Source organism: Papilio polytes, unplaced genomic scaffold, assembly GCF_000836215.1.
Source record: "Papilio polytes unplaced genomic scaffold, Ppol_1.0 DF824492.1, whole genome shotgun sequence".
Classification (NCBI taxonomy): domain Eukaryota; kingdom Metazoa; phylum Arthropoda; class Insecta; order Lepidoptera; family Papilionidae; genus Papilio; species Papilio polytes.
Window position 1 is genome coordinate 320,335 of NW_013524712.1, and position 22,469 is coordinate 342,803.

General features: G+C 34.5%; 5 protein-coding genes across 5 annotated transcripts in view; 2 read left to right on the forward strand and 3 right to left on the reverse strand.

Moving 5' to 3' along the window:
• Window positions 1–2,829, forward strand: part of LOC106105307 (zinc finger protein 845-like) — a 13,192-nt gene extending 10,363 nt beyond the window's left edge. Inside the window, exons 13-15 of the mRNA XM_013285634.1 lie at window positions 552–564; window positions 1,333–1,524; window positions 2,490–2,829. Of these exons, the coding sequence (XP_013141088.1) occupies window positions 552–564; window positions 1,333–1,524; window positions 2,490–2,669 (385 nt within the window). The 3' untranslated portion in view covers window positions 2,670–2,829. The remainder of the gene's footprint in view (window positions 1–551; window positions 565–1,332; window positions 1,525–2,489) is intronic.
• A 5,008-nt stretch (window positions 2,830–7,837) lies between these two features.
• On the reverse strand, window positions 7,838–9,813 carry LOC106107168 (zinc finger Y-chromosomal protein-like). The gene is made up of 2 exons (XM_013287934.1): window positions 9,539–9,813; window positions 7,838–9,319 (listed from the first exon to the last, which is right to left on the reverse strand). Exon 2 carries the CDS (start codon window positions 9,310–9,312, stop codon window positions 8,047–8,049), a length of 1,266 nt encoding a protein of 421 aa, XP_013143388.1. The 5' UTR covers window positions 9,313–9,319; window positions 9,539–9,813; the 3' UTR covers window positions 7,838–8,046.
• A 328-nt stretch (window positions 9,814–10,141) lies between these two features.
• LOC106107965 (tubulin beta chain-like) lies at window positions 10,142–18,902 on the forward strand. Its single transcript, XM_013289040.1, has 12 exons — window positions 10,142–10,269; window positions 10,703–10,814; window positions 11,272–11,397; window positions 11,904–12,005; window positions 12,693–12,820; window positions 14,069–14,236; window positions 14,643–14,757; window positions 15,060–15,130; window positions 15,570–15,709; window positions 16,617–16,776; window positions 17,410–17,511; window positions 18,130–18,902. Exons 1-12 carry the CDS (start codon window positions 10,213–10,215, stop codon window positions 18,199–18,201), a joined length of 1,353 nt encoding a protein of 450 aa, XP_013144494.1. The 5' UTR covers window positions 10,142–10,212; the 3' UTR covers window positions 18,202–18,902.
• On the reverse strand, window positions 18,603–20,522 carry LOC106105412. The gene is made up of 3 exons (XM_013285744.1): window positions 20,315–20,522; window positions 19,380–20,152; window positions 18,603–18,648 (listed from the first exon to the last, which is right to left on the reverse strand). The coding sequence occupies exons 1-3, from the start codon at window positions 20,429–20,431 to the stop codon at window positions 18,603–18,605; spliced, it is 936 nt and encodes a 311-aa protein (XP_013141198.1). The 5' UTR covers window positions 20,432–20,522.
• A 470-nt stretch (window positions 20,523–20,992) lies between these two features.
• The window catches only part of LOC106105490 (zinc finger protein ZPR1), a 7,576-nt gene continuing 6,099 nt past the window's right edge, over window positions 20,993–22,469 (reverse strand). The window contains exons 9-10 of the mRNA XM_013285873.1: window positions 21,878–22,130; window positions 20,993–21,174 (exon numbers count right to left, since the gene is read on the reverse strand). Coding sequence (XP_013141327.1) covers window positions 21,080–21,174; window positions 21,878–22,130 — 348 coding nt within the window. The 3' untranslated portion in view covers window positions 20,993–21,079. The remainder of the gene's footprint in view (window positions 21,175–21,877; window positions 22,131–22,469) is intronic.

The following is a 22,469-nucleotide window of genomic DNA, read 5'->3' on the forward strand; positions in this document are numbered from 1 at the left end:
GGAGGCCTCATTTAAGTCCCTTTTCTTATAAGAAGAGGATGGGAAGGGGAAGTGGATTTGACGGTGGAGGAGATGTATAGGAAGGGGAAATATCCTCTTTATGTGCGTCTCCTCCTCCATCGTATAAGGGAAGGCAACGCATCTGCAATTGCGGATGTCTATGGGCAGTCGCTTCGCCATTTTGGCGTATTCAAGTGGCCGCTTGCTCGTTTGCCACCTTATGTTATAAAAAAAAAAAGTTTGGTATGCATATTAAATTATGATTTAAGTTTAAACCGATTTGATATTAGATTTTTTTTCTTTTTTGAAAAATACTAATATGTTACATATAACCTAGTTTTTTTTTTAAAAAAGCTTAAAATTGTAACCTTAATGTATAATCACTATATGTATAATTTTTTTTATTGTTTATTCACTTTTTTAAATATCTAACAAGGTTAAGTCACCTTGTGTGTAAATACCGGTGTGTAAAGGGGCCAGCTGAAAACCAGCGCAGAAACGGCCTGCGCCGTCTGCATTAGCCTTTTGCCCCATTTTCTAATTTTTACTAGTTTTAAGGTTGACGTATGTAAGATTTCATTTGTAGCTTGTTTTTGTGGCAATGAAAGTCCTATTTATTTATTTTATTTATTTGTTTTAAAGAATGAATTATTAGAAACTTTAACTTCGATATTCCGTCCGTTTGGGATAATAAAACAAAGTGAGCCTGTGTTCTTCCAAACTATATTCTACATCTATGCCTTTGTCTAATTGTGGCTATCCGTTTAGGCTATAAATGTAATATTCCTCAATTTAAACTTTCGCATTTATTTAATAAGTCTGTGTGAAATCAAAAACATAATAACCTATGTGACTATGTGTTCTTCCAGACTATCCTCTACATCTGTACCAAATTTCATTCAAATCTGTTCAGCAGTTTAGGCTACAAACTCTAACAAACATCCATCCAAACTCTCTCATTCATAATAGTAAGAATTATAAGAAGTGCAGTTTATCTAGTTGCTAGGAAAGCAATTTAATTAGTAACACTGCGTATTTTCCCGACTGTACTAATTATTCCCAACCGTCACCCCGTCTTTGCAACGAGGGGACGTTGAAACTTATTTCATAACGGTTCATGTCACCTTATTGGTGATAGTGGGACTAAATGGCGGGACGGATGAAACTTTATTCTCGCGTGGGGACAGTGCGGGGTGACGATTGGGAATAATCCGACTACCTGTTAAGTTTCTAATCGTAGGTGAGACGGAATAAACTTTTATTCTCATCTGTCCCCACGCGGGGACAGGGGTTGACGGTTGGGAATAATCCGTCTGTACCTATAGTTTCTAGTCGGTTGCAAATTGTTTTTCAATTATTAGTAATGTTTTTATACAGGGTAAGAGTGTGTTATTGAACCACGTACGCACACATACTGGGGAGAAACCGTACTCGTGTACGGAATGCGGGCGTCGCTTCACGCAGCGCACGGCGATGCGCACACACACACGACTGGTACATCTCAAAGTACGTCGTAATGCTAAGGTAAGGCGACAGAACACACTTCACATTAAACATACTAGCTTTCGCCCACGACTACATCCGTTTATAGACAGGAGTAGCCTGTGTTCCAAATCCTCCATATCAGAGGTACCAAACTACTGACACCATCACCAGCTCACTATACGTCCCCACCGAGGGGCTCGGAGCCTACCCTAAGTTAGTCACTGCGGGTTGACTTCACACATATCTTTGAATTTCTTCTCCAATATGTGCATCGCGATGTTTTTCTTCACAGTAAGAACATCGGATAAATTATGTACATATGAAAATTCGAAAAATCGAAAATCATTAGTACAGGGTTCGAACCCAAGACCTGTAGATTACAAGTCAAGTGTTGAAACAGAGCCACCGACGCTCTACTACTGACACGCGTGCTGTATATTGTTATATATTTTATATGACAATACTAACTTAGATTAATCCAAATTTAAAAAAAATCTATGTCTGTAAAAAATGTAATAAACTAGCTGTTGCCCGCGACTTTGTCCGCGTGGTATTAGAAAATATATGAACTATATATAACAAAAAGCTACGTATCCCGGGAACTGGACATTTCTTGGAGATGAACCTTTATGTGTACTCCAGACTTTGTTATATCTGTGCCAAATTTCATTAAGATATGTTGAACCGTTGCAGAATGATCGAGTAAATATTAAAAAACTAAATGAATCCCACGGGAACTGTAACTATTCCCGGGATAAAAATTAGCCTATGTGTTCTTCCAGACTACGCTTTATATCTATGCCAAATTTCTTCGAAATCCGTTCAGCAGTTTAGGCTACAAACTAACAAACATCCATCTAAACTTTCGCATTTATAATATTAGTAAGATATATGATTGTTAACAGTAAGCTTTTTTTCTTAGTAACGTAATTTTTTATTTAATCGACAATATGAAGAAACCTTAATATTGCAAATATTCCCAGCAATGATTTTTTCTATGACAGATAAAACCAGAACCAGAACAAACAGAAGATGTACAACTAAAGATAGTGGAAACGTACCCTAAGAAAGAAAACCAACAGAAGTTAATGGAAACGGTCGCTAAGCAAGAGAATATAGTGTTCGGGGAATGGCAGGGACCTGTTAATTCTGAGGTCTACTTCCATGTTACAGCTGGACCCTGACCTTAAGACAGAGATTACTCTTCAGCAGTTTTCTCTTCTTGCAGGAAAAAGCGGTTTTGCTAAAGAAGAATGTAAGAAAGGAGTTTCTATCACAATGTACCAACATTTTATTAAAATATTAATTTTATTCTCTTTAATAAACAAGGCCATATTATTTTAAATAATTATTGGTTTTTTTCTACATTAATAAACAATTTTGTGTGAAAAGTTTGTTTTATTATCTTAATAAATGACTCGTAAATACAAAGTAAACATTCAAAAAGTAAAGAACTGATTATAATAATTCACTATTAGGAAGCTAAATTATCACTAAATGATATAGGATTTGTTTATTATTGGTTTTTTATAGACTTCCAAAAGCCAGTGTAAAATCATTGAACGGAAAAGAATTAAAAAAAAATAATTAGAACTGAAACTTCACAGAGTCACTAACGCCATCTATTGATAGATCCTCAAAACCACATGTCAAAATAACTCGTAAACACTGGTTAGTTTATTTTCTGACAAAAGATGGAGCTTATTACGATTTAAAATGTTTTATTACGAGACAGCACTAAACTGGACTGACCTATAATTTTTTTTTATAACATAAGGTGGCAAACGAGCAAGCGGCCTCCTGAATCCGCCAAAATAGCGAAGCGACCGCTGCCCATAGACATCCGCAATTGCAGATGCGTTGCCTACCCTTATCCGACAGAGAAGGAGATGCACATAAAGAGGATATTTCCCCTACCTATGCATCTCCTCCTCTGTCAAATCCATTTTCCCTCTCCTAAGAAGAAAAGGGCGGTAAAGAAAAAGGGACTTAAATCAGGCCTCCGGCACCACACTCATCAGTCGAAACACGGAATTGCTTCCATTTGACGCCTGTCTTCTGTGTGGTCGTGGTATTACACCGGGCGTGCCGGCCTATTCGTGCTAAGATGTTAAAGCGGGCACTACCACTGAGCAAGGCCGGTGATTTTTATTTTATTTTACTATCTTTATATATTTTTATTAAATGTCTTTGGATAGTGTAAATGTGTAAATACAGTTAGTCAACGCAAGTATTTTTTTCTCGACATTTTTAGGTATTGTACAAGTTGTTACCTTAATTTTCAAAGTCACAACCAAATTTTGAAATAACAATGTATTTCTACTTATAGTCCCGCAGTTAAGCTCGAAGTTAAATTAGAATATACTTGAGTGTGCTTAAACCGTTCCTCAAATTATAATTTAGAGACCAAAAATCTTTTAATGTTACGCTGTCTTTCTAAAAAAACTTTACAGTGATTGTACAGGCGGAAAATATGATTAAAAATTGTTTTGATTGTTTTCGAGCCCCCTGATGATTTGATGACAGGTTTGTTCCACAGAAATGTGTAATTTAACAAACAAAAAACACGATTTCTGTATGAATAAAATTGATTTGAGGATTTTCAATATATTTGAATAAATGTAAAATAATTTTAGAGCCATCTAGCGCCCAAACGAAGAAACTTCTAAAGGTAAGTTAACGTTAAACTTGTAATCGTCGAGTTTTCAAGAAGAAATCTATGTTAGCTTTTTAAAAGATGTCAAAACACCAAAACCTACGGGCGATAATTTATTTAAACAGGAAAACAAGGCGAAAACGATTTTAAATTAGGACCTTGCCCTACCTTAATAAAAAACAAAACCGATTTCCACCAAAACAAAACAAAAAATTTGATATTACTAGCTACTATCCTTCCCAAGTGTTCTTCCAGACTACATTATAACAATGCCAAAAACAGAGATGCTTTCAGCCGATTTACTACGTTAGGCTATAAACCCTAACATCCATCCATCTAAACTTTGCCGAGACTCAGGCAATGTTTTCATATTTTTTGTAGGATTTAAATAAAATCGTTTATTCCAATTAACCATTTATTTGCACAATAAAGATTTAATATTTACAACAAAATATTATAACTAATATTAATTTACGCAAATTCCGAGTTTTTAACAGTTTATTAATAATTATTATTTATCTGCGTTATTTTGTCATTATAAAAGTTAGAAAAACTTTACTTCGTGAATTCCAGAATACAATAATTTATTACTATATAAAAACTTTAACAAACGCATTTCTATTTTTTTATTTTAAGCTGAAATTTTCTACAAAGTGTCAATCTTATACAGAGTGAAGATTAAGCTATTTTAAACACCCTATATATTATCCACTACAAGAATTGCCCAATAAAAACGAGATTTATTTACGTGTAAAAACTATATCTAAATTTGTATTTAATAATAATTTCTCCATTTATAGTAACTTTAAACAACCATACATTGAAAACCAAATTTATTAATAAAAAAAAAAACATTCCAAATAAACAAAACTACAACAAATTTGACAAAAAAAATATTTACAACTTATATTAAAAATGGAAAAAAGTCACCATTTTCTGGTTAATAACCAAATACAAGTTACTAAAACTGCAGGAAAATATCTCTGTTAAATTATTTTCAACGTCGAATTTTACATTAAAAAAACATAATATATCGAACCCACGGAATTATCAAAAACTAATTTCAAAGGTAAGGAAGAATTAACAAAGGATATGCTATAGAAGAGATTTATGTACAATCGCGGAAATCCTCGGTGTGCCACTTTCAGAATGTTCCGTTTTCCTTGCGAGACAAACTTCTACAAATAACCAATTTATAAGCAATGAGTTGTACAAACTGACATTCATACAAACACAATAAATGTGTCCTTCGGTTTCGTCTCAACATACAAAGTAAAGCAACACCGACAATATCCCCGATTGTACAGTTCAAAAAATACAAACAAAATGAAAAAAATATTCTTATTTCTATATCCTCTAAAATCTCTAACACTTAATTATCTAATTAGTAAAGAAACCCCAATTAATGACCCTTATAACAATTGAAAAAATAAAAAAATTCTCAAAAGAAAGGATATTTACCATTTACGGTTTAACTAGTTTACGCTCGCAACTCCGTCCACGTGGATATAAAAAACTATGTGTTACATCTATACCAAATTTCATCGAAATCCGTTCAGCAGTTTAGGCTACAAACTCTAACAAACATCCATCTAAACTTTCACATTTATAATATAAGTATGATTGTGTACTGGTCACAAATCAACTTGGTATTTATTGATTTTCTTGAAGATAATTATTTCCTTGTATCTAAATACAAACGCTAAAATATGTACAGTCGCGGATAACCGCGGTATTCTACTTATGAAAAATTGCCTTGTTCATTCCAAACTCCACCTCTTACAAATAACTAAATACCAGTGAATGGGACAAAGAGATAATAATAAAAATAAACTAGCCGTGTATTAACCGTCTTTTGGTACACGTTTACAAGCATTGTATTGATTTTTGTTTCGCGTCGTTTCAAAATGGGATTATTCCCAACCGTCACCCCACTCTGTCCCCACGTGGACAGACTAAAAAGTTTCATCCGTTCCACATTTTCCGACGAGAGAACGGTTGGAGCTTATTTTATTTCTTAACGGTTCCTGTCACCTTATTGGTGATAGTGGGACTAAAAGGTGGGACGGGTGAAACTTTTCATTCTCATCAGTTACCACGTGGGGACAGAGCGGGGTGACGGTTGGGGATAATAATCAAAATAAACGCTTGTAGTAATAAGGAACTGACAGAATCCCCGACTGTACATTGTCAAACGTAATAAATACGTCATTTACCATGTCACTATAAAAATCCTAATTTGTTAATCTTCATCGAGTATTTTCTCGCAAAACCAGTTATTAGATACGTAAATACATGAACATAAAAACATACAAATTGAAACCTCATACTTTAAGGGTCCATCTCCTTTTAAAAAACAGACAGTGAAAAACATTTGGCTTGAAAACCTGATTCCAAGATATTCTCTTCCAAAAGTTAGTCACTAAGGGTCATTTAACTCTGAGTAACAATTTAAATATATATAACCTAAATTACAGATTACCATAAAAATGTAATTCTAACTACGAGACAAGAAGAAATTGTTTAAAGATTCCTAAATAGAATATTTATTTAAATTTTTATTGCACTGAAACCATCAAATTTCTAGTCCCTACATTTATTATTGAAATAAGTAAATTACTTAATTATTCACATTTGTAAACAAATCTATATAACCTAGACTATACTACAAAAATACACTAAAGTTTGTCTAAATAAGATACTAGTTTGATAATTGACGCATATGAAGTATCGAATTCAATTTGTATGAAGGCAAATGCCGTACTTAATAGACAGGTATCGTTGTGAAACACGCAGCAATTATGAACTATCGATATTCGGTTTAAATAATCATCGAAATCGACTAAAATTATTATTTTCTTATTAACTAATTTATAGGACAATTCTAGTATTGATTATAGTGTAGAGAATTTAGCGATGACAGATATAATAGTGAAATCCAATTCAATTACGTACGGCTGTAGTAATAAACATTTATTTACTCTCATTATTTGTTATGGTCATTATTAATTTGAGAAAACAGTGTTTTTTTATTTCATAAGTTATAACTATAAATCTATCGATTCCAACTTCTATAAGAATGAAAATCGAAAAGATTCATGTCTTTACCCATCCCTACTAAATTGTCAAACTAATCTATCTTATTTAGACAAACTAAAAAAAATATGTGAATTTTAAACCGAGTGTTAACAAAATAAGTTTGAAAACTAACATCAACCAATTACCTCTACTTGCTAACTTATATGAGACAACTAAGTTATCTAATTAAGTTACTTATAATAATAAAAATATCTATAATACAAGAGAAACGAATTTAAAAATACAATCGAACCCTTAACCATTTTATAAGCATTTAATACATTTTTAGAAGATTCAAAATGCATATATCGTCATTTAAATACAAAAACATTATTCAAAATTTACGAAAAATTAGATTATTAATAAAAAGAGCCTACTGTGTCAAATCTATACTATTATAATAAAGCATAAACACACACTTCTTTGTTGCCTAAGATGTCAGCAATTACACCATATTTTTGAATAATTATTTCTTTAATAAAAAGCCCTACACTTATATCACGCTTTAGGCTATATATTTTCACGCCATTAAAGTTAGGGGGTGAATATTTTGGATAAAAACCCTAATGTGGGAAAGAGACCATAAGTTGCTGCCAACATCAAGGAAGTAAGATTGCCAAGGTTTGTAATGTCATGTCATTTTGACATTTGCAATTGATAATTTGACAAATGTAAACAATAAAATGAAGTTTTTTGCTTGTGTTGTAAAGAACGTACATTTTGAAAATATTTTTTTTGTATATAATCAACGATAGATGCGATATTTTTGTGTGCTACAGTAAGGGTGTTAACTTATACCTTACTTAGGGTAGTTTCTACCCCTCAGTTCACTCTGACTCTGATTCAGTCTCCTCGGATTCCGATTCAGAACTAGTCACAGGTTCGCATTTGATAAATTCAAATTCCTTATGAACTTTCCTTGGTCTTCCTCGTCTCTTTGCTGGTGCAGCACCAGGCTTACGTTCATCACCCATAACCGTTTTCACCATTTGCGATATTCTTTTCAAATGTTGTTGTTCATGTCGCTGCAAGTGATTGTTCAAATACCTCTTAATTTTGAATCTCTTGTTGCATTGCGGACACTCGTGTTCGTACTTCGTCTCATCAAGCTCTAGATGTACGGAGTTATTGTGTCTTTTTAGATAATGCGCATGCGCGAACTCCTTGTCACATTTTTCGCAGCGTAACTTCGGTTTATCGGGATGTACTATCTTTTTATGCTTCTTCAGACGGACTGCGGAGTGGAAATATTTATCACACTGGTCGCATTTTACTTTCTTCTCAAATGATGTGTGCACTTGCATATGTTCTTTTAGATATTGGTCGTTTTTGAACTCTTTAAGACACTCCGGACATTGTACTTTTGATTCTAATGGTGGGTGGATATTTAAAATATGTCTTTTCATGTGATGACGAGACTTAAATGTCATCGGACAGAACACACATTGATGTCGTTCAACTTGTGAGTGCTGGAAATGTAAATGTCTGTTCAAATTCAGGTGGCTTTTATATAATTTCTCGCAAATAGGACATTTAAATTTGTCCTTATCTTCTCTGTGACATCTATCAATGTGATATCTCAGTTTGTATGGGACGCTGAATTCTTTCCCGCATTCCGGACACTTTATTTCAGGTAAAGTGTTCGGATGGACGCGCTTCACATGCATGTGTAAAGCCCTTCGTGTACGATATTCTTGGAAGCAGAATTGACAGTAACATTTCTCTGATTCCGAGTAATGTTTGTTCATTCTATGCATATATAGGTAGTGTTTATTTTTGAACGTTTTGACACAAATATCGCACATAACTGCTGATTCTTCTGATGAGTGTACTCTCGTTGTATGGAGGTACAGATTTTGGTAGTTTTTGAATTCCTTACTACACTTCTGGCAGATGTATTGTTTCATGCGCTTTGGAAACATCACTGGCTTCCATGTTGAGAGGACTGATTCGTACATCTCCCGTTGTTCTTCCGTGAGTATGGAACTAGTTACACTGATGAATTTGAGAGGTCCAGAGGGCGCTGGGGAGACTGATGCTGTTTCCTCGCCCTCCTCATGCTTCTCAACTTCTATTTTTATTGATCCATCCATTTTTTATCTGGAACATATTTATAATTCCATTGTTAAAAAAACATAGTTTCCCTCAAGAAATACCAATTCTTGTAGTATCATAAGTTTTAAAAACAATTCTTTGCAATTATGCTTACGTTATGCTTTTTGAAAACACAAATCGAGGACTTATAAGTATTATAAGTGATTAACTTAAAAATATCGGTTTTTTTAGTAATAATACCTCTAAAGCACTTTGATAACTTACATATCTCCGCAAAACCACTCCAAAGAAATTAACCGCAATACGTCACGTACTTTATCGAAATGATCACAAAAGAATTATCAACTTCGAGATGCAAAAAATACCAATTTCCCCATGTTTTAACGATTTTGTTACATTAAATTGACATTCGGACATATTAACAGTCAAATATACCACTTAATAAGATGATGAAAGATATGAAATGAATTATTTTCTACTATAATAAAAAGTAATCGATTTTTACAAAATAAAATATTCTATTGGCGAGTTTGTTTGACAGGTGACATACATCGCGTGCACAGATAAAGTTTGATTTTTGAATTAAGAATATAGATTATATAAAGTTAGTTTAATTAATAAACAAAAATGCAATTTTTAAAATATAACAAAAGCTGTTGTTTTCTCTTATTTTTAATTCAATTAAAATAATAGTCATTTCCATTAACTACCTTTAAGTTATCTTTAACTATAGGTAATATACAATTTTCTATTGAATATTATTAATAACTAAACCTTAAAATTTAACAATTAACTAGTAGTTTTAATGAAATATTATTAGGACAAGCTTTATTTATAATTACAAATCAAACAACACGCATCCCACGTGCCATCTTCTCTTAAAATAGCACACTAGTTTTCATTTCTTGCCAACAGATAGTTATTAAAAAATTCAAATAATGCGTGAGATAGTTCATCTCCAGGCTGGGCAATGCGGGAATCAGATAGGATCGAAGGTGTGCTTTATTTTTTACGTTTCATTTGTATAAAGACGCAAATAGAATAGGAAATCTATTTATATTTGTGTTACGCTCTAGTTATTAGTGCGTCGCAGGATCATGGTTGAGCGACTGAGAAAAACGTATGGAATGTTTAACTGGGCAAAATTCATAATAATTTGCACTACAATATAATTACAAGAAATAATTAACTAAACTTAAAACAATGTTATGGCATAAAACAAAAAAGAATTGAAACAAAACTTTCATAGTTTTTTAATGGCCAGTAGTTTTTTTTTATTCGTACATCCTGGCAGTATCGCTTGCCTTGGGAAGAAATTGAATGAATTAAAAAAAAACGGAATGATCCTTTCGATTCTTTGTAAAAATATTTGTAGCATTTTCTACTAACGCCTTGGTTTAATTATTTTAACTATATTTTTCTCTGCAGTTCTGGGAGATAATATCAGACGAGCATGGCATTGATCAGACTGGCCACTACACAGGTGACAGCGATCTGCAACTCGAGAGGATTCAGGTTTATTACAATCAAGCGGCTGATGGTGAGATATATTCACTTATTTAGTTAGTGACGACTTATCGACATCTATACTAATATTATAAAGAGGAAAGATTTATAATTTTGTATATATTGAAATAATTAAAAAATCACTGGGGCGATTTCATTAAATTTTTCACCATTAAAAAGCTATGTTATCGCCCAGTTATAAGTAATTATTACAATTTTTTTAATTTTTCATCGACGTAGCCGCGAGCGAGTTAGCAATAATTTATAGTAACTACTTATTAGATACTCTTAAAAACTTTGACAATCAAATAGAGAACAGAAATATTCTAGGTCTATTAACGAGACCCACCCATAAAACAAACAACGCAACATCCTAAAAAGGGCAATAACGCCATCTATTGACACGCATCTCGTCTTAGAAAAGTAGTAACAACGCCATCTATTGTACAGGGCCTCGTATTAAAAGATTTATTCGATTGGTTAATTTCCAGGCAACCGTTATGTACCACGCGCGGTCCTGGTTGACCTGGAGCCAGGCACAATGGACGCAATCCGCTCCTCCACCTACGGTCAGCTGTTCCGACCTGATAACTACGTGTTCGGACAGAGCGGAGCTGGTGAGATAACTAAGGATTATCTTTACATCACACATTTACGCACACGTGAAACAAAACTGTCGCACAACTGTTGTGTGATTGTCGATTTTCACAGCCTTCAACTGTTTCGCACAACTAAATATCGAGTAGTGTACCTCCATATAAGCTCATAGGAATCAAAGCGAGACTAAACAGTTTTGCGATAGTTTAGTCAAATTTGTTCGGGCTCTTATTGGAATATCGTAATAGATCATTTGAAGTTTGAATAATAAATGTTGTATAGCGAGATTCTAACCCAGATCTAATTTTAGTTCTTCTTCCTATCTACCCCCTAACAGGAAGGGATGGGAAGGAAAAATTGAATTGACGACAAAAGAGGATAGGATGGAGAAATATCCTCCTTATATGCGTTTCCTCCGTCGATTAAGGGTAGGCAACGGTGCAATTGCGGATGATCACTTCGCCATTTCGGCGAATGCAGAAGGACGCTTGCTTTGCCACCTTAAAACAAAAGATATTTTTTGTAGGCAACAACTGGGCTAAGGGTCACTACACGGAAGGCGCGGAGTTGGTAGAAGCCGTCATGGACGTGGTCAGGAAAGAATCTGAACCCTGCGATTGTTTGCAAGGTTACAATTACATTTAATACTAAGAAAAAACCTTAGATCCTAGAACCAGTGTTTTTCATGGTCATCAAACAATAGTAAGTTTTTATGGCCTATTTGACCATAAGTTTCGCATATACCTGGGAAATGTGATATTTTTAAATATCCCAACCCTTAATCGAACCCTTTATCGAAATATTATCTAGTGTCGACAACAATTTAAAACAATCCACTGAACTAATTTAGATAAAATACGTGAGATTTTGATTTTAGTGTGTTGGTAACATATTTTTTTGCTACAATAAAGGGTCGAAGCCTAAGTTACGGGTGAGTAGGCTTTAGTCAACTCGCTGTATTGACTTCGTATCTTAGAATATTCATAACGAAATGTGCAGACGATATTTTCCTTCACCGCAAGAACGTCGTATAAATTCGAAAAATCAAAATTCGAACCTAAATCATATAAATTTCAAATAAAATGTTCTGAGCTCAATAGTTCGATAGCTCAGGGTATTTTATTTAAAATCTCCTATTTAAAAATCCTAATCCTAAATTGTGGATATGCTCGCATTTAAATAGGAACATAAAAATGTCTCTAAGATATCCATCTGTGTACGCATCTTTGCCTTTCTACAAAAAAAAAAACTAGATGATTGTACGTCATTGTACGTCATTGTATCGCCAGCCACGGTAGCGTAGGGACGTGTGTAGGGTTCCAGCTGACGCACTCGCTGGGCGGCGGCACCGGCTCCGGCCTCGGCACGCTGCTGCTCGGCAAGCTGCGTGAGGAGTACCCCGACAGGATCGTCAACACATTCAGTGTTATGCCCTCGCCTAAGGTAAATTAAAAAAAGAAAATATGAAAATATCGTGCAATATTCTACACTGCTTTTTCAATGATAGTTATCGTAAATATCGATTCAGTCCTGTAGGATACAGCTCATGTCGACTACCTAGGGAGAGGGTAGATCGAAAGTTTTCGTAAAAGATGTTTTAATAAAAACTAATAAACTTGTTAAAACCTTAGCATTTTTAAATTAATTTGTTTTATATTTTCATTTAATTTTATCCGTTCTAATTCACAATAGATATTCAAACTACCCTCTCTTTGACTCTTTAATTCGAATAAAAAAACTTGCAGATCTTATATATTTATTCTGATTTACATGGAGATCACGAAACCCTCTTTTGCACTCAAATTTGGCAACTAGAGGGTTTTTAGAAAAACCCCGCAACCTTGTCATTTCCCCAAAAAGCAGGGTAATTTATTTTTCCCTCATGCCAGAAAAAGGTCTTGTCTTATGACCGGTTTCCCAGCTACGTTTTACCATTCGTTAGTGTTATAGTTCTATAACTTTATGAAATGAAATTTCCTTACTTATTAACTTGAGTTTTACTCCTATAGGAGGTCATAAACAGCATATCGCTATCTCTGTGCGGAACGCGCAAGAATGTGTGACAGAGAAAATCACCTCTCACGCACTCTCATTATAATTAACAATTAATGTCTCTTCCGGATTGGTCAATAAACTTAGTTTTTAATTGGTGTACATATTTTAGCCAATAAGCACGTAGCAAATAAATTGTATAAATAGTTAAGAAATTAGAAAATACAGAGGTTTAGGTTAAGCGCCATCTGCGCTCGGCCACCTCAAGCCCGGTGAATCTGTAAATGCCTCTTCAAGGCAAACAGTGACAAATCAGTCACAAAAAAAAAATACAGACATTACAAATCTGGACTCCGTGTGTTATTTTTCCCGCAAATATCGACAATAGTGAAAGCCTCCCACACTCCATTGACACTAATCGTAATGAATCTAGGTAATTTTAAAGAATCAATATGATTTTAAAAAGCGATAATAATTTAAACTTCACTAGAGAACTCGCCAGGAATGCGCGCGAATCATCAATCTTTCTAATGACATTGACAGCTGTCAGCTAGGGACGTGACGATTATGCCGATAATCTAGTGTTGCGCCAATCCTACAGCACGGTACTAATTCTGTTCTTAATTTTCTACTAAAATAAATAAAAAATGCAGAAACCCAGCATTACAGGTTTTTACACGGCTTTGCGTGTCTTGTCAGGTATCAGACACAGTAGTGGAGCCTTACAATGCGACACTGTCTGTCCACCAACTGGTAGAGAACACGGACGAGACCTTCTGTATCGACAACGAAGCTCTCTACGACATCTGCTTCCGCACTCTGCGTCTCGCCAGCCCTACGTATGGAGACCTCAATCATCTAGTCTCTGTAAGATATTAAATAGACCACCAAACTATCGCACAACTGTTTAATCTCGCTTTGATTCCTTATATGGAGGTACTCTACTCGGTTTTCTAGTTGTGCTAAACAGTTTGCTGCGAAAGACTCGACAACGGTTGTGCGATTGTTTAGTCCAAGGTGTGTGCTTTTAGCATGTCTATGCAATATTAAAGTTTAACATGTCTCCATATTGATATATAATAACTAGGTTTCGCTCGCGACTCCGTCTGCGTTAATTTAAAAAAGCAACTTAGTAGCCTATGTGTTCTTCCAGACTGTCCTCTACATCTATGAGAATCATCGAGATCCGTTCACTTTAGAATACAAACTAACAAACATCCATCTAAACTTTCGCATTTATAATATTAGTAAGATGTATTTATTGTGGTATCAGCTGACGATGTCAGGAGTGACCACATGTCTACGGTTCCCTGGTCAGTTGAATGCAGATCTTCGGAAATTGGCTGTGAACATGGTCCCGTTCCCTCGTCTACACTTCTTTATGCCAGGCAAGTGGACATTAGTGTTGGTTTCCAACTCACGAATGGTATAGGAAGTAGCTGGCACAATTACATGCCAGCTACTGGCGTGAACGATAACTTGCATGCTAGTAGCTAGCACAATATTTGGATATAGAAGTAAGTTAAAGGAAGGGATGAGGGCTTGGTAATAAGAAATTGAGAGTTTACTGGCATATGTAAATTTATTATGCCAGTAACCAGCAAGCTAGTTACTATACCATTTTGCTGGCATATGTATTTACGTCTTGTTACCTAGTGCTTTAGCGATAATTTTTATATGTGAATTTAAGGTTTCGCGCCGCTCACGGCTCGCAATAGTCAGGGTTACAGAGCCCTTACTGTGCCGGAGTTGACTCAACAGGTACGTAAAATTCTATCATTCTCATTCTCATTCTCATTCTCATTCTCATTCTCATTCTCATTCTCATTCTCATTCTCATTCTCATTCTCATTCTCATTATTAGAAGTTTGGTGCCGGAGACCTCATTTAGGTCCCTTTCTCTTTTCTTATAAGGTGAGGTTTGGAATAGGAAGTGGATTTGACGGTGGAGGAGATGCATAAGAAGGGGAAATATCCTCTTTATGTGCGTCTCCTCCGTCGGATAAGGGTAGGCAACGCATCTGCAATTGCGGATGTCTATGTGCAGCGGTCGCTTCGCCATTTTGGGGATTTCAGGTGGCCGCTTGCTTGTTTGCCACCTTATGTTATATAAAAAAAATAGCCGCAACAATAATCTAGTAGGGGGGTGGCTGCCACCCCCTGCTCGTCTAGCCACGTCCATTGTTGTGTAAATTTCTAGATGTTCAGTCCAGTGAACATGATGGCAGCATGTGATCCGCGTCACGGCCGCTACCTCACAGTGGCGGCCATCTTCCGAGGACACATGTCTATGAAGGAGGTCGATGAACAAATGCTCACTGTTCAGGATAAGAACTCCAGGTGAGGACACAAATAGGGACATTTTATGTTTAGCTAGCTTTCGCCCGCGACTCCGTTGGTGTGGTTTAAAAAAAAAAAGTGAGTAGTCTGTGTTCTTCAAGACTATCCTCTACATATATACCAAATTTCATCGAAATCCATTCAGCAGTTTGGGCTACAAACTCTAACAAACATCCATCCATCCATCTAAATTTTCGCATTGATAATATTAGTATAATGATTTATGTCGTCCGAAAATAAACTAAATAAGGGCCCTGTTATTACAGATTACATTCTAACAAAAACTAAAATAAAAAACTAAAATTAGTATGCAATGTTTTCCAGACTATCCTCAACATGTATGACAATCATGTATCATATTTTAACAGTGGTAGTGCCCGCTTTAACATTTTAGCACTGCAGGGCTCGCCCCCACAGAATACCACGAACACACACAAGACAGCCGTCAAATGGAACCAATGCCGTGTTTCGTCTGATGGGTGTGGTGCCGGAGGCCTAATTTAAGTCCCTTTCTCTTTACTACCCTTCTCTTATGGGAGGATGGGAAGGGAAGGTGGATTTGACGATGGAAGAGATGCATAGGAAGAGGAAATATCCTCTTTATGTGCGTCTCCTCCTCCGTCAGATAAGGCTAGGCGACGCATCTACAATTGCAGATGTCTATGGTCAGCGGTCGCTTCGCCATTTTGGCGGATTCAGGTGGCCGCTTGCTCGTTTGCCATCTTATGTTTAAAAAAAAAAAACAATCATCGAGATCATGAGTTTAGAATACAAATTAACAAACATACATCTATACTTTCTTATTAACTATAATATTAGTAAAATTGAAGCCTTCATAGAAGTCTTCTAATAAAAAATTAAATAGTTTTACGGAATCTATAACCTTTTACGTGTATATTTCGTGTAGTTACTTCGTAGAATGGATCCCCAACAACGTGAAGGTAGCTGTGTGTGACGTGCCGCCGCGCGGCCTCAAGATGGCCGCCACCTTCGTCGGCAACTCCACAGCCATACAGGAAATATTCAAACGAATATCTGAGCAATTTACACTCATGTTCAGGAGAAAGGTAACATGAAACTAGCCTCGACAGGCTACACTTAGGGTCCTTAAATAGTTTGTGTACACTCATAGTCACTCACTATTTAAGGACCCTATTCGTGTTTAAACTTACACTTAGTAAGGGCCCTAATTTCATTAGGACTCTATCTAAGTAACGTCTTTGTAACTGTTTAAGGCCCCTTATTGTGTACTAAATTAGGGCCCTAACTGTATAAGGTCCCTGTCTACATAAGATTTTAGGGTTGTGATAAGACAATCATTTAAGGCCCCAATTGTTTTATTAAGATTACAGACCTTAAGGTTCCAACAGAAAAAAGGGCCTTAATATATTTTCACTGTTTTTAACATTCACTATTGTAATTATTTAAGAAACGGTACTTTTCTTTTTTAAATGTGTTTTAATGAACATATTTAGGGCCCTTATAAGTTACTTGAATTGTTTACCCCCAGCGCTACTTATTTAGGGCCTTTTACGAATCTATTTAGGGACAATATAATTTTTTTTTCTTAACCTAAGCGTTTCTGTTCATTTAGGGCTTTAATATAATAAATTATGAATAAATTCTTCAATCTGAAAAAATCTTCAGGGCCTCTTTTTGAGTATATTTGAGGCCTTTATAAAATATAGTAAATACACCAGGCGTTCCTGCACTGGTATACCGGCGAGGGTATGGATGAGCTGGAGTTTACAGAAGCTGAGAGTAATATGAACGACCTTATCGCAGAGTACCAGCAGTATGAGGTAATCTTCTAGAACATTCTGTAAAAAAATACACTTTTAAACAACTACCTTTTTAACTTTAAACCACACTTTAAAAAATTTTTGTTACTCTGTGTTCTGGATAGTCTATGGTTTTTTTTCTAATTTATTTATCCCCTAAGTTTATTGGCGTGTAAATATACAGCCTAGTTGTTGCTCGCGACTTTGTCTGCTTGAAATAAAACAGTAATAAATGTAGTAAATCACTTAGGGGGCGTCCATAAATTACGTGAAGTGTTTAAGGGGGGGAGGGAGGTCGAGTCAAATCTCATCTAATCTTACGTTGGAGAGAGGGGGGTCTTGGCAAATGTCACGATTTTTTTTTCTGATTGTAACAAAAAAATATACTATTTTGGTCCATTTAATCCAGATTGTACATTTTGAAAAATCTCACGTGAGATTGGGGGAGGAGGTTGAATAATATCTCACGACATCTCAAGCGGGGAGGATGGGGCAGAAAATTTATAAAATACCTCACGTAATTTTTTCTATAAAAATGGTTATGCTTTTTAACGGTGAAAGAATTTTTAAAATCGGTCCAGTAGTTTTTGTATTATTTCAATACATACACAAATACAAAACTTTCTTCTCTTTTTGTAGGAGGTAGGTGTAGAAGAAGGAGAATTTGATGAACAAGAAGAGATGCCCGGAGAAGAATATCCTGAAGAATAATTATATAAACGAGTTATTTCTAAACTTTCCTTTAAAAATTTAGTTTATTTGAACTCGATTTTAGTGATTTTATATACCTATTACATATTCCCGCCATCTGTGAATTTTTAGGTTATATTTGTGTTGCCAAATGAAAATAAGGACCATTGTAAAATTAGACAAATAGCAGCCGAATACTTAAATAAATGATCCCACTCAATACGTTCAGTTTTAATTGAAATTAATGAGTGAAAAATTGTGTATAGGCCTTATTTTAACTGTCAGTTCAATTGTTCAGTTATTTTTTAGCCAAAAAGGTTTAACTGATTAATTAAAAAGTTCGCCTGTACAGTTATAACTGTCAAATGCACTGTACAGTTAAACTATCAGTTCGTCTGTGAAGTTCAGTTCCGTTGAATAGTTCAGTTTGACTGTATAGTATTAGCTGTCAGTTCCACTTCACTTTGACTGTATAGTATAAACTGTCAGACTGTATAGTTAAATCTGTCAAAACTAAGGGTTAAGGAATACGGACTAATTTTAACTGAGTAGTTATGAGTTAAAATTTTGCCTACACGTGCAGTTTTAACTAAATAGTCAATGCTGTTAAAACTGTCAGAACTAACCTTAATGACAGGCATCAAAATGTTAATGGAATTTGGAGTTATTAACAGTGGTAGTGCCCGCTTTAACATGTTAGCACTGCAGGACACGCCCCCAATACCACGACCACACAGAAAACAGGCGTGAAATGGAAACAATTCCGTGTTTCGTCTGATGAGTGTGGTGCCGGAGGCCTAATTTAAGTCCCTTTCTCTATACCACCCTTTTCTTATAAGGAGAGGATGGGAAAAGGAAGTAATTTTTTTGATTAGAGGAGATGCATAAGAAGGGGAAATATTCTCTTTATGTGCCTCTCCTCCTTTGTAGGATAAGGGTAGGCAACGCATCTGCAATTGCGGATGTCTATGGGCAGTCGCTTCGCCATTTTAGCGGATTCAAGTGGCCGCTTGCTTCGTTTGCCTTATGTTATAAAAAAAAAAGTTAACTTAATCATGTAAGATATTAAAAATTGAAATCTTGTTTCAGTATTTGGTCTTTATAATGTTTATTATAGTTTTCTATTTTCAAAGTAAAATTGAATCTACATTTATTATATTTATATTAAAATGAATTAAATAAATAATCTTTGTTATTAAAGTTTTTTATTTAAATTAAACACAATCTTATTAACAGGTTTCTTATGAACTTTCCTAACATCTTCATTCCCAAATTTATTATAATTTAAATGTTCATTTATGTTGGTTATTACTTCATTGTCTATAGATGTACAATCTACAATTTCTACTGGAGTTTCTATTTTTTTAATTAAAGGACCTTTCTCTATAACTTTAGGTAAAGTTTGCTTATCTGTATTTACATTATCTATGGTTGGGTTTTTGTCTATGGTTTTCTCTTCCATAAAACATGGTTTATACTTTTTTATGACTTCTTTAAAATCTCTTTTTCGTTTATTCTTAATTATTTTATTACTTAAATTTATTGTATTAACCTCTCCCATATTAAGTTTATTAACTTCTTTTTCCTTAATTATATCTATATTTACGATTTCTTTAGGTTTTTCGTCATTTAATTGTAAATTACGTAATCTGTATGAAACATCTTTTTGACGTTGGATTATTTTTTCTCTTGTTTCTTCAATACTTTCTAATTCTGGAGCATAACATACATGTAGCGATCCTCCATAGAAATTTTTAGTATCCAACATTCTTTTAGCGATCCTAGCTGATTGTATTCTTTCGTATTGTGCGTGGTACGTTTCTGTAAATGGTTCAGCGGGATGTTCCATAGTTATTATAAATTTTAATAATTTACCAAACCTTATAAATAAGGCTTTAGTCTCTTGTCGAAGATTAAGACTCGGTACTCCGAAGATTAGAAGGTGATTTGATTCGCTGGCTATTGTATATACCTTTAAAAGCAATAAAAATACCAAATAAATAAAAAATACCTGATCAATAATTCTTTGGTACTAAATAATCGCTAGATAGTAAATATGCTAGTATTTTTACTTAAAATAACATTTTAAAAGCTGTATATTTCGTAATAAATTAGGCTTTTTATTACAATTTACCTTAACAGCAGTTAGTTTCCTGCCTTGTCGGTACGCAAGGCGATTTGTACAAAGCGGCTGTTGTTCGTGGTGTGGTAAAACTATTTTATTATCGTTGTCCCTTTTACTTTTGTCCATAACTATTTAATTCTATAATATTTTGGAAGACATCAAATAAGTGATTTTGTTATTGTTTGAAAATAAAAAAATAAAAACATCTGTCAGTGTCAGTTTGAAGGAAAATAAAGTTGCCAAATAAAAAAAATGTTAACGGAAATCGACATTATGCCTGAAAATTTTAATTTTATATTTATTTAAAATCATTTGAAGACACTAGTCAGTCGAAATTTTACTAATATTATAAATGCGAAAGTTTAGATGGATGTTTGTTAGAATTTGTGGCCTAAACTGCTGAACCGATTTAGATGTAATTTGGTATAGATGTAGAGGATAGTCTGAAGGAACACAGAGCCTACTCATTTTTGTTTTTTTCACCTCACACGGACCGAGTGACCTAGTATTTATTAATTTCAAATAAAACAAAGCAATAACAAGTAAATATCATTTATTGATACATAGAAATTCAGACTTTTGCGATAAGCTTTAACAATACTTTAATATGCTATTTTTCATACTTGTTATAAAAAAATGCAAGTTTATTGAATGTTATATAAACAAATATACAAAATAAACATTTACTTAAGCATTTAAACGGCAATGTTTTATGTTTTAAACAGTAAAATAATTAACGCATTGTCTATAGTTTTTATATAATCTGGCAGTTCGCTAACTGTCTTCTTCATAACCTTCGATCTTCATATCATTGAGACCTAGTTCATCATTTTGTTCAAAAGATCGTTCATAATAAGTTACTTTCAGACCTGTAAATAAAATATTACTGTAAATTATAATTTTACCAAACTGTCATACTAATATAAATGCGAAAATTTAGATGGATGTTTGTTAGAGTTTGCAGCCTAAACTGCTGAACTGATTTAGATGTAATTTGGTTTAGATGTAGAGGATAGTCTGGAAGAACACATAGGCTACCAACTTTTGTATTTTTTAATACCACGCGGACGGAGTCGCGGGCGAAAGCTAGTGTACAATAAAGTACAATCAGGGAATCTGTCGGTATTCATTCTTTAAACGATTTAGACACAACAACTAAAAGGATTTTTTTATGTGCTACCTAAACTGGGTTGAAGTTACCATATACTTAATCATTACCTAGATTTTTAAGTGTTAGGATGACCTAAATTTCAACGAAATAACCCAAGTTTCGGTCAGAAACTAATTTCATAAAGTTATCGAAAGAAACACTAACGAATGGTTAAATTTAGCTGGGAAACCGACTTATCGATTATTTGATTCGGAACAAGACAATTTTTTGAATACCGCGGTTTTCCGACTATATAATCACCTTCATTATCAACTAGCCCTTATCCCTTATAGAGGGTCGGCACAGTTGTGCTCTTCCATACATCTCTATTGTCATATCTGAATACACTTCTTTATATCCTCTTTCACACAATCCATCCACTTGCTTCAGTCTTCCTCTTCATAGTCATCCTATATACTCACCATCATCAGGTATTTGTGGGTCATCAGAGAGGCTCTGCACGTACGAGTTGCCGGCCGGGTCGTCCAAAACCAACGTCACCGCTCGCTTACCTGATAGTACTTCCTCTAATTTCTCTACAAAACTATGGGAAAAGAGAAAAAAACTATTGTAATATAGTGTTATAGTAAATTGTAGTTTGTGTATAGTAAATAATACATTTATAGTAATATTATAAAGAGGAAAACTTTGTAATGCAGACTCAAAAACTACCGCCGATTTTAAAAATTCCTTCATCTTTAGAAAGGTTATTTATGTTTGAGTAACATAGGCTATATTTTTTTATTTCTTTTTTAAAATTTTTAAATACCAAGAGGAGGAGGTCGCAGGCAAAATCTTACAATTGTAAATGCGAAAGTTTAGATGGATGTTTGAAGTTTGTGGCCTAAACTGCTGAATGGATTTGGATGAAATCTGGTATAGATGTAGAGAATAGTTTGGAAGAACACATAGACTACTCACTGTTGTTTTTTTTATTACCACGCGGACGGAATCGCGGGCGAAAGCTAGTACTAATATAAAGAGAAAAGATTTGTATTCGTAAGTATTGGAATA

Excerpts from the sequence above, each read along its gene's own strand:
- LOC106107168 (XM_013287934.1), bottom strand. The coding sequence starts at position 9,312 with ATGGATGGATCAATAAAAATAGAAGTTGAGAAGCATGAGGAGGGCGAG.
- LOC106107965 (XM_013289040.1), top strand. The coding sequence starts at position 10,213 with ATGCGTGAGATAGTTCATCTCCAGGCTGGGCAATGCGGGAATCAGATA. Across the intron at positions 14,237-14,642 it reads ACCTCAATCATCTAGTCTCT|CTGACGATGTCAGGAGTGAC; the intron begins GTAAGATATTAA and ends TTGTGGTATCAG. Across the intron at positions 15,710-16,616 it reads GTTCAGGATAAGAACTCCAG|TTACTTCGTAGAATGGATCC; the intron begins GTGAGGACACAA and ends TATTTCGTGTAG.
- LOC106105412 (XM_013285744.1), bottom strand. The coding sequence starts at position 20,431 with ATGGACAAAAGTAAAAGGGACAACGATAATAAAATAGTTTTACCACAC. Across the intron at positions 20,153-20,314 it reads GGAAACTAACTGCTGTTAAG|GTATATACAATAGCCAGCGA; the intron begins GTAAATTGTAAT and ends TTGCTTTTAAAG. Across the intron at positions 18,649-19,379 it reads TTTAATTTAAATAAAAAACT|TCAAAGTGAAGTGGAACTGA; the intron begins TTAATAACAAAG and ends TATACTATACAG.